This window comes from Hipposideros armiger, unplaced genomic scaffold (assembly GCF_001890085.2).
Source record: "Hipposideros armiger isolate ML-2016 unplaced genomic scaffold, ASM189008v1 scaffold_664, whole genome shotgun sequence".
NCBI classification, from domain to species: Eukaryota; Metazoa; Chordata; class Mammalia; order Chiroptera; family Hipposideridae; genus Hipposideros; species Hipposideros armiger.
In genome coordinates this window covers 1034759-1052438 of record NW_017732014.1, presented here as the reverse complement: position 1 = coordinate 1052438, position 17680 = coordinate 1034759, and the positions used below count along the sequence as shown (strand labels likewise).

At 53.4% G+C, this 17680-nt stretch overlaps 1 protein-coding gene across 4 annotated transcripts in view; it reads right to left on the bottom strand.

Moving 5' to 3' along the window:
• CLASRP (CLK4 associating serine/arginine rich protein) overlaps positions 1–17676 on the bottom strand; it is a 25050-nt gene extending 7374 nt beyond the window's left edge. For 3 of the 4 annotated variants that reach the window (XR_002122099.1, XM_019626301.1, XM_019626302.1), the window contains exons 1-11: positions 17605–17676; positions 16480–16607; positions 9036–9133; positions 8371–8472; positions 8052–8131; positions 5677–5761; positions 4290–4438; positions 3351–3447; positions 2239–2317; positions 2078–2151; positions 927–968 (exon numbers count right to left, since the gene is read on the bottom strand). Coding sequence is in view for 3 of the 4 variants with exons in the window: in XM_019626301.1 (XP_019481846.1) it covers positions 927–968; positions 2078–2151; positions 2239–2317; positions 3351–3447; positions 4290–4438; positions 5677–5761; positions 8052–8131; positions 8371–8472; positions 9036–9133; positions 16480–16578 (905 nt within the window). In the remaining variant the exon portion in view is untranslated. Of the gene's footprint in view, positions 1–926; positions 969–2077; positions 2152–2238; positions 2318–3350; positions 3448–4289; positions 4439–5676; positions 5762–8051; positions 8132–8370; positions 8473–9035; positions 9134–16479; positions 16608–17604 lie in introns of those variants that run through there. The other variant, XM_019626303.1, reaches the window with a different exon arrangement.
• Between the last annotated feature and the right edge of the window lie 4 nt (positions 17677–17680).

The following is a 17680-nucleotide window of genomic DNA, read 5'->3' as shown; positions in this document are numbered from 1 at the left end:
CTGTTCCCCTTCCCCCCAATTCCCCAGCACTGTTCCCATCCCCTCAATCCCCCAATAAAAATCTTAAAAAATAAAAAATAAAAAAAATAACAAAAAAAAAATACTCATGAAAGAGGACTTCTAGAACTGCTTCAGAAAGTGGCAAGAACGATGGGATGAGGAATGTGTTTGAAGCGAGGGGGAGTATTTTGAGGGGGGATTAATAGCAATGTGTCTTTTACTGTAATAATCCTTTTTTAATCTAAACACTCACCATATTTTTTTGATCACACCTTGTATAAGTCAAGTGGGGGTGGGGAGAAGCAAGCTCTAACACATTGTGGTACAATGCCTTTTCTGTAAGAGAAAGGGCCTGACAGCCCTCTCAGCTCCCATGTGCTGAGCCAGACGTCTCACCAACAGGTGTACATGCCTCGCCTTACCTATCCTCTGAAGGGCCCCCAGGGCAGGTCCCTCCCACCCCATTCTCAAGAGGGAAATGGGTCAGATTGAGGTCTGTCCACCCTCAAAGCCCCTCCCCAACCACTGCCACAGCCAGAAGACACATGTGTGCATGGCAGGGTCACTTGTGCCTGCTATTTCTCACTGCTTATTTCTAGGAGTTCAGATTAAAGAGACTTTTGATTTCTAAGTCACACCTTTCTGCCATCTTTGGTCATTTCTAACATAAAACTCCACTGTGATTAAATCAGAAAATTAAAGAAAGTTCACATATAAAGAAAAAAAATTTGGGAAAGCAGGCCAACATTCTGGAAAAAAAAAAAAATGATGCAGACCCACAGCTGACGCCATGTACTAAGACCCCCAGAACACGTCACCTGGTCCGTGAGCTCAGGGCGCCCTACAGGGTGGTCCCCTACCCCTCCTCACCACCCTCCATTAGGGGGTTTGGTGGCTGCTGTTCCCTGGGCCCCTGGGAAACTCACCGTTTATAGGGGTCGTAGGTGGGACTGTCTCGACGGGCATAGCTATGGAAAGAAGAATGGGGTGGGACAAGTGGGGTTTGGGATCTGAGCTGGCATGGAATTGGGCCCAACCTGGGCATCCAAGGTCAGGCACTGGGCACAAGGAAGGGGCTGCCAGCCACATTATGGGCTCTGCCCTCCTCCCTCTGCCTACCCTACCTTAGATCTGCCCAAAGCCTGACCCTCAATCCCCCCTCCCCCCACAAACAATGCTCCAGACCATCCTGACCCTGAGCAACAAGGACTTCAGCAGCCTTGGTCCTGCTTGGTCTCTGGACCCCTGACTGGAAATGTCCCTCCTCTCATTCCACGCTCCCGGTTCTGCTAATTGGTTCCTGGCTTATTAATGATGATGATGATAAAATTAGAAGAACTAACATGTCTTAGATGATACTTGCTCGGGGTCACACAGCTCATAAACGAAGGAGCCGGGATTCCAACCCAGGTCACATGGCCCCAAGCCAGTGCTTTTCCGCACTACACTGACCTGCGCCTCCATGGTGACGACAGTAAGAACCAGTGTGACTCTTTAATGAACATTTTCCAGATCCCACACCAAACTCTGAACCCACAACAGATCATTTAGGCCTCAGTCACTCTCCTTGAGCAGAGATGTGGCAAAAAAAGGCTTGGGTTTGCCTGGGGCCACCAGGCCTAAGAGGCTGCAGCAAGCAGGCTCTCCACACCACACCAGCCTGCCTCATCCAAACCTGCCTGAAACCTCAATGTGGGCACTGACATAGCCCCTCTCCTGGGAGGTGACAGTGCCCCTTTTCCAAAGGAGGAAACTGAAGCTTGAGAGAGGAAGTCACCTGCCAAAGTGAAGAAACGGCCAAACAGCCCATACCCCTTGATTCTTCCAGCCACCCTTCACCACCTCCCACTGGCTCCCAGAGATCCTGGCAGGGACCCTGAGTCCAGCAAAGTGAGGGGAATGGCTGGCAAGGCAGGGTGTCCATACCCCTCAAGGCCATTTCTACCTCTAAACCTCCCCCATTCACTGCCCCACTAGGACTCGCTCCGCAAGCCACAAAGAGTCTGCTCCTAAAGAGTCTTCCTAAGCCCCAGGCCCCTCCCCAGAGTCCCGGAGTCCGGCGGAGAACCCAACCTACCTGGGTGGGCTGATTTTGCGGCCCCTCAGCCGCTTCTCCCGGAATTCCCTCCGCTGGCGCCGGGAGCGACGGCCCTGGAGTAGGGTGGGGACCAGGCTGGTGAGGAGTGTGCCCTCCCTGAGGCACGCTCCTGCTCCCGACCCGGCTGGCCCAGTCCTCACCGAGTACATGGCCTTCTCCTCCTCAAGGGCCTTCGCGTGTTTGATGGCCTCCGCCTCCTCCTTATCCTTGCGGAGCATCCTGAAGAGAAGGGTGAGTGTCACCAGGGAGCAGGGGGCAGGCCAGAGGCAGAGCCACTGCAGGAGGTAAGGGACCCCATGCCACCCTGGGGCCTCCCTCATTCAGCACTGAGCACCTACTGCATGCCAGGTGTTATTTTTGGTATTGGAGATTCAGTATTGAAATAAATAATTAAAAAACAATAAAGAAAATGCTACATCCTCATGGGCTTACATTCTGGGGAGAAGACAGACAATGACCATGGTAATGAAACACATGATATGTTAGATAGTGAACACCTGGATGGGAAAATAAATCACAGAAGGGGTAAAGGAAGTGCCAGGGAACAGGTAGAAGCTGCAACAGCTTTCAACAGGAAGGTCAGAGAAGCCACGAGACAGTGACAGCTGACGAAAAACCTGGGGAGTAAGCCGCGCAGATTCAGGCAGAGCGGCCCGGAGGCTGGGTGGGGCCTCGGGCACCTGAAGAGTAAAGAGGCCATGAAGGCTGGGCTGGGGTGGAGTGTGCAGGTAGAGGGGCAGAGGACCAGACAGCTGAGACCTTGTGGTGAGGATGCTAGCTGCTACTGAGTGAGGTGGGGGCCGTGGAGGGTTCTGAACCGAGGGTGCTGTGCTCAGATGTGGGATTCAGGTTCCAACTCACTGCCCTGTTAGTTGGGACCATTCTCTGTGCTCTGCATGGGGTGTGACCCAGGGCCAAGGCTCAACCAGCCAAGTGCAAGGGAAGGAAGCCTCTCCACTAGAGGGCGCTGCCCACTAAGCCCAGGAGCATCATCCCAACAGATGGCAGGCCACCGCACACCCGGAGCTGGATGCAGCCTCAATTTCTGCTCAGGGAAGCCAGGTTATTAGGACCTCAGAAGCCTGGTATGTAAAGCCCTTGATGCAGGACCAGGCATACGAATGCTCAGGAATAGGGTGGCTGTTAGTATCAAGTGTAGGGACAGAGATGCCAGGTCAAGTGAGTGAGTGTTTGTGTGTCTGTGTGTGTGCGTGTGCCGGGGGAGGGGGGGGTGTCAGCCAGCAGGCCTCACCTGACAAAGTCGCCATCAGCCATGCCATAGGTTGTGGCTTGTTTGTTGAGATCTGCCACCTGCTCCTGGTTCAGTTCGTCCACGTCCACCTCCACGTCTGCACCAAGAGAAAGGCTGTCAGGGGTCAAAGCCGAGCCAGAGGACAGGGAAAAAAGGGCAGTGCCCCGGAAGGTGGGGATGGGAGGATAGGAGGGGCGCCCACCAGACTGGAGGCCTCTGTTGGGAAGGAACGAGTCAGCTCATCTCGGTGTCCCCAGGCTGGCCCAGGGTTTGGCCAGAAGTGGACACAATAAATGGTGGGGTGGGCAGGTGATGTGATGAATGGGGGCCCAAACCAGCGAGCAGTGGAATGTATGAGGAAGAGGAAGAAGTACTGGGGACCAACAGGGTGGATGGAGGCAGGGGTGTGGGTCAGGAGTGTTTAGGAGCTGGATGCGTGATACAGAAGTGGAAGTGGGATGGACGCTTTCCATGCGTACATGGAAGTCACCAGCTGGCTGAGTGAGAGCTGGGATGAGAGGAGGAGGGAGAGACAGTGGATGGCTGGATGGATGGGTACTGAGGTAGGGGACAAGCAGGGTAGGGCGGGGGGGTGAGCGATGGCTCTGTAACTCGATGAATACTTGTTTTCCAGAAGGGACAGAAAGAGAAGGGGAGAGAGAGACGGAGGCCGACCCAAGTAGAAGAGAACGGAGCCAGAACCTAGGTGGGGGCAGTATCATAAAGCAGTGTCCTAGAAATGAAAGGATAGAGAGGGGAGCCGGGAACGAGAGCACATGAGTGAGACGGAGGAGAGCAGAAGGCTGGCGTGCCCTGGAGCAGGGGAGGGAGAGACGGGGCTCGTGAGCACGGGGCACCCCACAGAGGGTGAGGGACGAGACACAAAAACGATGCCCAGGGACTGCAGGGTGGGTGGGGAGGGCAGAGAGGGGACCCCACCGATGTCGGGGATGACCTCATCTTCGTCCGAGTTGCTCTCCTCCTCGGCCGGTGACTCCTCCTCCTCCGGCTTCTCCACCACCTTCTCTACCTCGGCCACGGTGCTGTCCTCATAGGTATAGCCAATTGAAGCCTTCTTCTCTGCCAGCCTGGGGTGGGGGAGACCATGAGCCAGGGCAGTGCCATGGGGAGAGGACACTGCACACCAGCCTCTCGAGTTCCATGCGCCCTCGCCTCCAGGCCCTAAGCCTGGAGCCCTCTGCACCTGCCTCCCACCAGCTTCTCTCTCTTCCTCCAGGCCCAGCTCCAATGCCTCACCTTTCAGGAAGCCCCCGCCAGTGTGGTCAAGACCTGTTGTCCTGAGCTGCCTGGCCCCACCCATGATGGGTCATTACTGTTGGTGACAGGTCAGTCTCCCTCCACCTCAGTCCCATGAGGGCAGGGCCCAGAGTTATCTCGGGTAACACTGTGGCTAAGCTTTCTCCAGAACAGAGCCGGGGCCAAGTGCATGTCAGCTGCTGAATTTAGTCAATATTCCCTGACACCTTCCCAGGGCCAACCTCATCTTAAAAGTTTGGCAGTGGATAAGGATCAGTCACATCTGTGAAAACTCTCCGTGGAGTGAAGCAACAAGCATTAGGCTCACGAAGGGGGAAGCCTCTGCAGCAGAGGGGAAGGGGTCAGGGCTCAAGGTGACTGCCGAACAGGTGGGATACAGTTGCCCTGGAGGAGGGGAAGGCCACCCCAAGGAGATGGAACAGAGTGAGAAGGCAGAGGTGGACCAAGCACAGCCAGACTTGGAGGAGAGAGGAGCGAGACTGCCTGACTGCTGCTCTTCTGAGATGGCAGGTGGGGATCTCCCTGATCCAGGGTAAGGCCCCACACCCCCAGCTATTCCTCAAGGGACACAGCCTTGAGAAGCCCCTCTGCAGAGTGCCATCAGCTGCTGCTGACTACAAGTTTACTGCATGGCAGGCACAGGGAAAGCACTTTACAAGCTCCATCTCCTGCAGTCCTCACCACTCCATGTAGAAAGGCCTCCTGCTAGTCCCATCTTACAGAGGAGCACCCCAAAGGCACAGAGACGGATGTCCTCACAGGCAGGATTTGAACCCAGGTCTGTCCCTGCGCAGGGCATGCTCTCCTAACTGTACCTCCCACCATTCTGCAAGTTGAAAATACATTGTAGAGGTTTTACAGCAAACCTTTCCCCTCTGGCCGCTGCTTCCTCCTCTGAACATTTATTAGGTGAGCACCTACTGTGTGCTGAGCACTGGCCATGGCTCTGGGAAGAACCAAGGTGGACAGGATGGATGAGGCCATGCTATAGTTGGGCTTACAGTCCTCCTGTCTCTCCCAACCTGCCATGTCCCAGACCCTGACTCACTTCTTCTTCTCGTCCTCACTGGGTCTCTGGAGGCCTCCATACAACTCGTCAATGTAGATCTGGTACAGGCACTGCTCCTCTGAGACTGTGGCAAGGCAAGAGGGACATGGGTCACAGGGGGCTGGGGACACTGCGACTTTGGGGGGCAGGGGATGCGACACAAGAACTCAGTGGGGGTAGGAGGGTGGGTACAACCCAAGCCCAGTCAGGAGCAGAGTCACCAATTTCCAGATAATCACCAACTGTGTGTGGTGGGGACAGAGCAATTGCAGAAGGGCCCTGGCTACACCGACTTGCCATGTGACCCTGGTCAAGAGACTTCACTGCTCTATGCCTCAGTTTCCTTTTCTGTAAAACAGGACCACTGGCAGAGGGAGTGCTTGGTACTTGGGCACTGCTCCTTTATCACTGTTAGGGAGGCCTCTGGCTGAACACTTCAGAACTATAAACCTATCCTGAGTGGTGGACGTCACCTGGACCCCAATGGGCCACTCCACTGTGTGCCTCTCTGTGGTTCAGTTTAAATTCAGTATGGTTTGGAGCCATCGGGGTTCTTGATAGCCCACAATATCCACCTTGTGGGGCACAGCAGTGTACCAGAGCCTTCCCTGATCTTACCCCCGGACTCACTGTGGGACCCTGGACCCTGACCCTTCCCTCTGTGGACCTCAACTTTTCTATCTGTAAAGCAAGGCAGATGGGCCGGGAGAGCTGGGAAGTGACACAGTTGGTCCTTCCTGGCTCCAGCAGCCATCCCAGTTCCTGCTTGTAATGTACAAAGCCCCAGGGGAGAGGCCCTGCTGACCCGTCTCACACAAGCTGCCTCACCCTCCCTGCTCCCACCACTCATAACTTCCCTCTGTTCCCCTAGGGTGCCGCCTCCTTCCCCCCCACAGGGCTGTTCTCACGCCCAGAGTCCTGCGGCCTACCTCTCCTCACCAAGGAGCTCCTATCCACTCTTCACTGACCCCAGCTGGGTCGAGCACCTCGGAGAACAACACTATCCTAACACTGCCTTCGTTTGTAATCAGCACCCACTTTCATGGTTATATGGATGCTGCCCTCTCCCTCACTAGACCCCAGCTCCCAGAATTGCCCGACACCCCACAGGTGCTCAGGAATTGTGGGAATGAACGAACAAATAGCCAGAACAAGGAAACTCCGACTCCATCACCAAGAATCCGTGTGGTCCTGGGTGAAGGCAAAAACCACAACAGTTATCAGCAATGATGAACTGCCCTGTTCTAAGGCCTTGCTGATTGCTAGAATTTGGGCAATCTCGGATTTCAGAGATGTTAAAACGTCTATCTTCGAAACAAATATGGGAATAGTGAGCCCACAGGGAAAGCCGACCATGCCAGGGTCGGTGCCAGGGCTTTATGCACCCCTCTCCGGACCCTCACAACCACCCTGTGGGACAGAACCCATCATTACCACCCTTCTCCGGGACGGCTGCTGGAGCCAGGGAGGGCTGGACTGTGTCACTTCCCAGCTCTCCCAGCCCATCTACCTTGCTTTACAGATAGAAAAGCTGAGGCCCACACAGGGAAGGAGGAGAACGAGACCTGCTGGGCCAAGGGACTTGTGTGGCCTCTCCTCCCCTTAACTCCACAGGGAAACCCAGGAAGGGGAGGCTCAAAGTCCCTGGGAGGAGAGCTAGAGTTTGGAGCTGGCCCTCAGGAGGCAGCACTGGTTAAGGGCAAGGTGAGAACTGCAGCTCCATAGACAGTGTCCCCCAACCCCTGAGCCTCACCACCCTCGTCTGTAAAATGGGGCACCTCTCTGGTGGGTGCTTCTGCAGATGTAATGAGATAACACAGATAAAAAAGCCCACGTCTGCCAGGGTCCGAACCTCCCTGGGCAAGTCCGAACGTCTGCCAGGGTCCGAACCTTCCCCTGGGCGGGGAAGTCTCCCTGAGCCTGTGTTTTCTCATTGGAAGTGGCAACAGTGATGGCTTGGAGAACAATACGGAACATATATGAACACTTGGCAAACTCTCAAACTCTGTTTAAATAATTGTTTAAAACAAGGAGCATTTTCCTCTTCAGAGCTGACATTCTGACCCATGCAGGCAGGGGAAATATACAGAGGAGGGGAAAAATGTGTTATTCCAATTTTCCCCAATTTTTTAGAGGAAAAAAACCCTAGAGTCAGATGGCCTGGGATGTGGAAGTGACTTTGGCAGGACCATCTAGTTCAGCAGACATCTCCTGTACCAATTCCAGAGATGGAGGCCCTGAAAAGGACAGAGCTGGGACCAAACCCAGGGCCCCTTAGCAGAAAGCACCAGGAGAAAACTTTTCTTCCCAAACTTGTCTAGGTCTTCTAGTCTCTAGGGACCCCCAAACCACCCCCTGTGCCCCAGATCACTCACTGCCAGCGAAGTCGTTCTGCACCAGGCCTCGGTAGCGCTCGTAGTTACATTTCCGCTCGTCTGATTCCTGTTCTGGGGAGCTTTGACAGAGGTCAAGGTCTTGGGATCAGAGGGAGAGGGCAGATCCCACCCCAAGCCAGCAGAAGGGGGTATGAGGGGCCAGGCCCAGGCTGGGGGATGAGGTGGGGATGCAGGGGTACTCCCCAAATGCACACCTTCTTCCTTTCCAGGAAGGTGGCACACAGGCAAGGGCTTGGGAAAGAAGAGGTGCTGCTGGGTCAGACTCCCTGCCTGGCACCCCCTTGGGGAGGCAGCTTACATGGTGGTGAGCAGTGGGGGCGTGTAGTCAGGGATGTGGTCCAGGTGGGCACGGACATCAAAGCGGTCAATCATGTTGTTGGTGTCCCCCTGCCAGGGCATCCTGAAGAAGGCAGCAGGGGAGCAAGGTGCTTAGGGTCCCCACTGCCCAGGACACAAAGTACCTTCTCCCTGCCATCTCAAGCTTGGGAGCCTGGCCCTCAGCCCGCTAATCCCCATGCCATGCCCCTTCCCTTTCCCCTCCACCTCTCACTCCCTCATGCTGCAAGCCTGCCTGAATAGCGGGCCTGAGTAAGGCCCCGGGGAAACTGGGGACCTATTTCTGAGAACCAAGGCAAGAGCGGGGAACTTGAACCAGATCCTAGAGGCCACTTGCCAAGCCCCAGTCACCCGAAACATCCCCTCTGGCCACCTACTCCCTGCTTGTTTTGGCCTCTGACCCTGGCCCTGGCCCCATCCATTCCCCTCTAAGTCTTCCAACCACCACTGCACTCTAGGGACTCTATCCTAACCCTTGTTGGCTCTCCTCAGCTGGTGACTGTCACCTTCTCATGCAGGCCAAACCTTGCCTAGCTGAGTCCCCAAAGATCTGTACATACCCCAGTTCCCTTATGATCCCAACGCTCAGTCACAGACACTACCTGGCCCCCCCAAACTCGGTCTTACATGTTAACGGGGCTCTCTGCGGCCAGGGCAACTGCAGAATCCAGGTGTACCTTGCAAGCTCGGCCATGTACCTGCAGGAACTGGGCTGGGTCCTTCTTCTGCAGGGATGGACAGGACAGAGCTCACCTCCCAAATGAACACCAAACCTTGCCCACCAACCCCCACCACAACCAAGCTCAGCAGTCAGCTCGCTTCTGATGTCAAGCAGGCCATACCTCAGGGGTGAACTAACCTGCACAGGGGTGGCAGGGCGGCAGCACTAACAGAGGCCACCCAACCTCTGGGGACAAGAAAAGGGTTTCCTCTCAAGGTGGTGGCAAGAGGCTCTGAGCTGGCCCAATCTTCTGCACAGCCAGTACCAAGATCTCCTTTCCTAAAATACTACTACCCCCCAACTATTTATCCCCACCCATCCCAGGGCCACTCATTCAGAGCCAGGTGTGAGCACTTGGGCCTGGACCAGCCTCTGAGACACCAGGACTGACAAGTACAGGAAAAGATGATCAGTGTCACTAGTCATCAGGGAAATACTAGTAAGAACCACAAGACACCGCTCTGCACTCAGTAGGATGGCTAAAATGTAAAGGACAGACAATCACAAGTATTGACAAGAATGTGGAGAAATTAGGTTCTTCAAAAAGTTAAACAGGACCAGCCGAGTGGCTCAGTTGGTTAAGAGCGCGAGCTCATCCAACAGGGTCGCCGGTTCGACTCCTGCATGGGATGGTGGGCTACATCCACCTGCAACTAAGATTGAACACGGCACCTTGAGCTGAGCGGCTGCGAGCTGCTGAGGGGCGGCCGGATGGCAACTGGACTTGGAGCTGAGCTAGCTGCGCCCTCCACAACTAAGACTGAAGGACAACAACTTGGCTGTTCCCCTTGCCCAATTCCCCAATAAAATCTTAAAAAAAAAAAAAAAAGTGCAACAAAAAATGACCACATGACCCAGCAATTCCACACCTAGGTAGATACCTAAAAGAACTGCAAACAGATACTTAAATAATTGTATGCAAACATTCACAGCAGCACCATTCACAAGAGCCAAAAGGTGGACACCATCCAAATGGCCATCAGAGGGTGACAGATAAAATGTGGTGCATCCAGACAATGAAATACTGTTTGGCATAAAAAAGAATGAAGCATTAAACCATGATGCTACAACATGGATGAACTCCGAGAACATTACGCTAGGAAAAGGCCAAACACTGTACAATCCTGTTTATGTGAAATGTTCAGAAGCAAATCCAGAGACAGACGCAGAATAGTGGTTACCCAGGGCTGGGAAGTTTGGGGAGGTGAAGGAAGGATGACTGACTGCTAATGGGTACAAGGGCTTCTTCTTGAGGTCGTGAAATTTTCTAAAATTAGATTGTGGTGATGGTTGCACAACCTGTAAATATACTGAAAACCACTGAACTCTACACATGAAAGGAGTGAATTGTGTCGTATGTGAACTATATCTCAAAAAAAGCGATTTTTTAAAAAAAAGTTACCAACATGGAGGAGAATGTCCCCGAGTCTATGACCCCTCAGGCTTGACCCCTCGTGTGGGGCTCACAATTCCAAGGCACCGTCACTGTGTCAGGAAAGGAGACAATCTAGCAGCAGCTCCACACTGAGCATCCTGTGTGCAAGGTCCTGGCTATGCAACACGTCAGAGGACCCCATGAGAGCCATGGGGGAGGAGAGTGGGAGGGGAGCCTAGCATTAAATCCTGGCTGAGCTTCGGCAACACCTCTCAGCACCCAACCTCTGCCCACCACCCCACTGCCACTCCCTGCTCCAGCTAGCATCTCTTCTCGCTGGGACCACGCAGCGGCCTCTTTTAGGGCTCCTTGCTGCCACCCTCACCCTCTGTGTCCATTCTCCACGTGGTGGCCAGGGGGTTCTGCTAAAACCTATTAGGCTGTGTTCCCCTACTCAGAGCCCTCTCTGACTTCTCTCCCCCAGCTCTGCTCCATGCAGCCCGGCCTGCGCCATTCCTTGAACACTCCAGGCCCGCCCCATGCTCCACTCAGGACCTCTGCACTTGCTCTGCCGTCAGCCTGCAACGCACTTGCGCATGGCTGCCCCTTCAATTTTTTCAGATCTTCTAGAAGCTTTCCCTGTCAACTCTATTTAAATAGCTCACCCCACAACCCCCCATTTCCTGTCTCCTTGACCCCACCTGTTTGCTTCAGAGCACCTACCACCAACCCGATTTTACCCCTAATGTTCCCTGTTTATCTGTCTCACACACCAAAACGTCACTTCCACTGAGCAGGGCCACAGCAGGCACTCAGGGACACTCATGACAAGTGAGGAGAATGAGCCACCCCCAGGAAAAACCCTCAATATCAGGTTTCCAAGATCCTGCACTTCCCTGCTATCTCCATCTCCCACCCCAGTCCCAGCCAGCAGATAAGCAGGAGCACCTGCCACTGCAAGGAGCTGGGGACGACACTCAGCAATGACCACAGCTGGTATCGGGCCACGATCTATCCTACACTCACTATGTGCCAGGCGCTGGACCATTACTGTCCTCATTTCATACCTGACCAAGTGGAGGGGGAAACGCCCAAGACCACAGGGGCTGGCAGGGGTGGCGAAACTGGAATCTAACTCCTTACCCTGCACCTCATCTGCCTCCCTCATTTCCTCCTCTCAGGCCGCACAGCTCCTCAGTCCTGTGATAGCTGCTGGCCAAGTCTAAGGCCAAGACCCCCCTCACACTCCTGAGGCTGCTTCAGGCTAAATGCCTGGTTCCTGCAGCCAAGACTCATGGGGCGTAGTTTGCAGGATGGACTTTGGCAGGTACTGGGAAGCCACTGGCAGTGCTGGTACTACATAAAGGAAAAAGCACTGGGCTGAGAGTCAATTCTAAGTCCAGAGCCTGCCTCCACTGGGAGATTCTGGAAAAGTCAACTAACTATACTAACAGCCAAGCATTGACTAAGTGTTTTATGTGCATTTTCTCAAACTTCTCAACCATGGGAGAAAGGAGCTACTCTTGCCCCCATGTTCCAGATGAGGAAACTGAGGCTCAGAGGGGGTGACGCCCACTTGCTTGAGATTACATCAGTAATAAGCAGAATCAGGATTTGAACCAAAGGGCTTGACTACTTTAGGTTACCTCATATATGTGGAATCTTGCCGTGTTGCTTTTCGTGACTGACTTATTTCACTAGGCATAACGTCCTCACAGTTCCTCCATGTTGTAGCATGTAAGAGGATTTCCTTGTTAAGGCTGAATAATATTCCACTGAATGTATATACATTTTCTTTATCCATTCATCAGTCGATGGACATCTTGGCTATGGTGAGTGTTACTGCAATGAACATGGAGTACAAATACTTCTTCAAGATCTAAAATCTGTTGTTAACCACTGGATATTCTGCCTCCAGGAGCAGGTGGGGTCGGGACTTTTTCATGGAGTCTTCTATTCATGCAATCATTCCACTGTTAAGCAGGCATCTACTATGTGTAGGCTCTGTGCTAGGGCCACAGCAGTGACTGAGATAGCACCAGCCCTGCCCTCATGGCTCAAAGTCCAGGGTGGGAGGCAGACCCATCCCATATGGTGATGACGCAGAGTGGGCAGCACTGGGATGGGGGAGTCTAGGGGGATGCCTGACTCAGCCGGGACAGGGGGTGCTCAGCCTAGGGGCTTTCTGGAGGAGGAGACCTGTTCATTTCCCACTTTCATATCAACATTCTGCTTCTTTATGTAAACCACTGATTAAAGAAGGCTGACAAGGACAGGAGCAATGACAGACCAAAGTCCACAAATGAGGAGAAGAGCCAGCTCTGTCTGCCAGAGAAGCCATTCAGCCTACCACAATCTACCTCGGCTTCTTCAGCACTCACCCCACAGCCTACCTCTCTCGGCCCAAGAATAAGATGAGAGACCGTGAGAGTGGCCCATCCTCTCCTCAATGCAGATTTCAGCCACAGTCACCAAGCTCCACAGCTACCATCCACAGCTCGGTGGCTCAGATCTGAATGCTGACCACGCTCATGTACGGGGACAATGACTGCTTGTACAGGCCTGTACCACAAAGCACCCCACAGACACTGTTATTGTTCTTGAAGCTCTCATCCGTCACCTCTAGTGAGAGGGGCTGGTCACCACCATCCCGAGGGCGCTCCCCACTAATAAAGCGGAGAGCCTTCAGAGTAACCCAACTCTAGTCTTCCTCCTTCCTCTACACCGTCCATCGATCTGGACACAAATCCCAGCTCTACCTGGTAGTAACTTCAGTAACAACAAGAACTAGCATTTATTGAGAAAGTTACCCTGGGCAGACCCACACTGTGGTCTATGTGCCCAAGCTCACTGAATACCCCAGCGGCCCTGTGAGGGAACTACTCTGGTCCCCCACCATTTGTGGCAGACCATAGACTAGAAACCAACATTCATCCCCCTTCTCCAACAGCAACAGGACTCCTACTATATCTGGCACAAAGGCCAACTAGAATAAAGTCTATACCTCTTAGCCTTCCTTGCAGCTGTATATGACCACAGGACTACTTTCTGGCCAGTGGGATATGAGTAGAAGTGTCATGTGCAAACATCTAGAAGCTTTCTTAACATTTGGCCTGAGCACCTTGGTCCCTTTTCCTTCCCTTCAGGATGGAATGAAGACACGATGGCTAGAGCCTGAGCAGCTCTTACACCTTGAGACAACACTGGGAAGAGAAGCCATGCACAGCTAAACAACAAAATGGTCCCTGAGCAGAACTGGCTACCTCTGGGTTTCTATGTGGAAAACAAAATAAACTATTTTGTTTAAACCACTGATGTTTTAGGTTTCTGTTTTTCGCAGCCAGAGCTGATTCTACATGCTACACTACTTCACATGCACATCAGGCAACCAGGCTCAGGGAGACAGTCACTCTTCCAAGGTTACACTGTACGTAAATGGAATAGATGGAATTTATACCCAGAACTCTATGAACCCAAACTCTATGGACCTATCCGTTTTGGCATTTTGCGTCCTGGCTGTTACATTGGACAAGTTGCTGCACCTCTCTGAACTCCTATTTCTGCAGTACAAAGCCCAAGTGAAGAGCTAGTAGAGGGCGAGAATGCCAGTTCTGCCCTCTTGCTATGTGACTATAGGCCCTGACTCTCTGGGCCTCGGTCTGCTCATCTGTCATATGAAGGTAATAAGAGCCACCTCCTAGGCTGGGGTGAGGATATGATGAAGCAGAGATGCAAATCAAGTGCTTAGCACAGTGGTTAAAACGTAAATGCTCAATAGCATTAGCCATTATTATCAGCCTCACCTTTAACACAGAGATCAATACCAACCTCTCAGGGCAGCTGAAAGGACTAGAAAAAATGTGCCAAGGTAGCGGGCACTGGGTCTTTGGCAACAATTCATTCCTGAGCACTGGCTGTGTTCCTGGCTCACTGCTGGGGCCTCAGCTATCACCAACATAGACTCAGGCCCTGCCCTTGTGGTCATATTATAGTTATTCTGACACCACCAGAGACAGGTCTCCCTCCAGCCTAGTGGTTCCTTCATGGGAAGTGAGGAGCTCTCAGAGATTCCTCTCCTAGGGTTAATAACAGCCTCTGTCCCATGGGTGACTGTGAGGATTCAAAGAAATCACACATCTAAAGCTCTGGTGCCTGAGAAGAATCAATTAAAATGGTAACTGATATTGTTAATATTGTTTTAGTTCATCTGTTCTTTCAAAAACTTGTTGGGGGCCGGCCAAGTGGCGCATTGGTTAAGAGCTGGCTTGGGACACCAGAGGGCCCCGGTTCGGATCCCACATATGAGGGCCAGTGACTCTGCCCTCCACAGCTAAGATGCTGAACAACAGCTCAACCTGGAGCTGGGCTGCCGTGAGTCGCCGGCGACGGCGCAGGCTGCAGCCCCTGCTGCAGTGGGTTGCCATGGGCTGCAGTGGGTTGCCATGGGCTACCATGTGTGGCCAGCAGCCAGTGTGAGCGACCAGCAGCCGCAGTGAGCGGCCATCCAGAAGCCAGCAACTGATCTGCCTCGCCCAGGAAAAGCATAATGATGGTGCCAACTTGGGCCAGTGAAGCAGCGTCCTCCACAACTAGACTGAAGAACAAAACGACAGCAATTTGTCTGTTCCCCTTCCCCAATTCCCCAGCGCTGTTCCCATCCCCCAATTTTCCAATAAAAATCTTAAAAAAAAAAAAAAAAATTGTTGGGCCCGAGCTTTGTATGCAAATGTGACCCAAATATATCTAGTCTCCAATCTTACAGAGCTGGATATGTGTGTTAAATTCCACAAAGGTGCAAGGACAGGGTACTATGACCGCACTTATAGGGACACCTGACTGAGTGGTGATGGGGATGAGGGAAGACTTCCCTGAGGACTGAGACCTGACAGATGAACCAGGAACAGGAGTTAGCCAGTACAGGAAGAGCTCAGGCAAAGGCTCTGTGGCCAGAGAGGGTTATATAATTCTGGGAGGTAAACTTATACTCTGTATACATCCTTTGTGTTATACAATGTTGCCTAGGTAGTGAGGAGACAGATGGCTTGAGCAAAGAAACCAGGCAGAGCAGGGTGGCCTGAGGCGGGCAAAAGCCAGACCAGCAGGACCTTGAAGGCTGTGTTGAGGAGCCTAGGTTTTCTCTAAAGGACAGTAGGGAGCCATGGAGGGGTTTCTGAGCAAGGGAGGGGACAAGGTCAGCTTTGGGCTTTAGAAAAACCTCTCTGAGGAGGGTGGGTTGGAGGGAGCAGGACTGGAGGCTGGGAGACCAGGAAAGGGGCCGGGGCAGTGATGTAGTAGCAAATGGGAATGTTTATATCAATATCATCAAACAGAAGAACTGACCCTATACAAAAGTGCCATTTCAAGCTAGGGTCTCAAGGATAGGTAGGAGTTAAACAGGTGAGGGAAAGCATTACAGACACAATGCCCTGTGGTGGCAGAGACACAAGGAAGGACCCTGGAGCTGCCCAAGGATGAAGCTGAGTGGCTGATGGAGGCTAGACCATACGGGCCTTTTAGATCACGGAATCGAGTATGGTCTCTCTAAACGCAAGTGAAGCATCAAACAGGAGAGGGAAGTGGTCAGAGTTCATTTAATGAATACTGATGGCACTCCTGCAGGGTGCCAAGTGAAACCTCAAGAATGGCTGAGCTCCTCTGGGATCACTGCAAATACAGCCATAAGCAAGGTAAACTACATTCCAGAGTTGGCCAGTGTGCTATATGAACTGCTCTGAGTGTTACACAGACCTTCCTCCTAACACCAGCTCTGTGCTCTGAGGCCGCACCAAACTGTTGTTTGCTCTAACAAACAGAATGTGGCAGGTTTTTGCCAATGATTAAACGAACGACTGAATATACTCCTGAGGAAACAGGGCTCTTATCTTGGCATATTTCCAAAGCCAGATTTTACCAGGATAACCAGGGCCCCACCCTCCGGGGGAGCTCCCACCCCAGATTAAAAGCCAGTTACTCACGATCTTTTCATAGTACTCCCGTCGCCGCTCTGCCCTCTTCTTGTAGTCGACCATCATGCCTCGAAGCTTCCGCTCATGCTTCCGAGCCTCGTGCCACATCGTGGAGAGGCCAAGTCTGAGGCCTCAACCTGGGGAATGTAGACAGAGGAATGTCAGATGAGCAGTAAAAAGCATATGGGCAGAATCAAACTAACAAGTTGGTTACACAGCTGATCCTAAACGCCAGCTTCAGGGAGAGCAAATGAGGCTGCAGAACCATGCACCGGATGCTCAGGTGTATCCCTGACAACTCTGAGCCAGTAGCTTGGGCATTCTGAAAATCCCCCAGGCGATTCTGGGGTGAGCATCCATCCCTGGGAAAGGAATTCAAGGACCTGGAATCAAGGATGGAAGGTTTTGGAATGGAAGGAGCATCTGAAGTAAGGTCTGGACGCAGAACCTGGGGCTTGGAGCTCAAGGGACGGGGAAGAGCTGAAATGGCTCCTACAGGGGGCCTTCGGTGGGGATGGGGATGGGTTGTAGGGGGATGCAGATGAAGGCAGGGGTAGGAAAAGAAAAACTCAGGACTTGATGGGTAGAGAGTGGCAGCATGGAGATGGGAGTTCGAGGACAGATGAAGGGCGTGGATGGAAGGCGGCGACACTTGAGAGAGGGGGAACATGGGGGAGGGCAGGAGGAAAACCTAGACAGGGGCTGAAGTCTAAAGAAGGAATCTGAATGGTGGGGGGGATGCGTATAAAGGGGAGCAGAGGCTGCAGGAGGCGGAGCTGGCAGACTGGAGAGGGTGGGCTGAGTTTAGGGTCAAGGCTCGCGGACAGAGACGGAGCCCGGTAGCGTGGGAATGATTCCAGGACCGGGTCTCTGCCTGAAAGTTCCGGCTGCTTTTTTGACAGGGGGGCGGGATCTGTGGCCAGTGGCCGGGCCGAACGCGGCGAATTCCGGACCACAGCGGGGGCAGGGGCGCGGCCTGAGGCCCCGCAGGCCGTAGGATGTGCGGGGTGGGCGTCCCTCAGGCCCGGGGCCGAGCAGAGGTTCACAGCAGCCCGGGGAGGCGCCGAGGCAAGGGCGAAGCTGGGCTGATGCCACCCAAAGGCCAGGAAGTCGGGGCCCGCCGCCTGCACTCACCGGCCCGTCGCCGACTGCCGCCGCTGCGCTCGCGCGCGTCCCGCACCGGAAGCGGAAGTGGGAGGCCTCGCGAAGG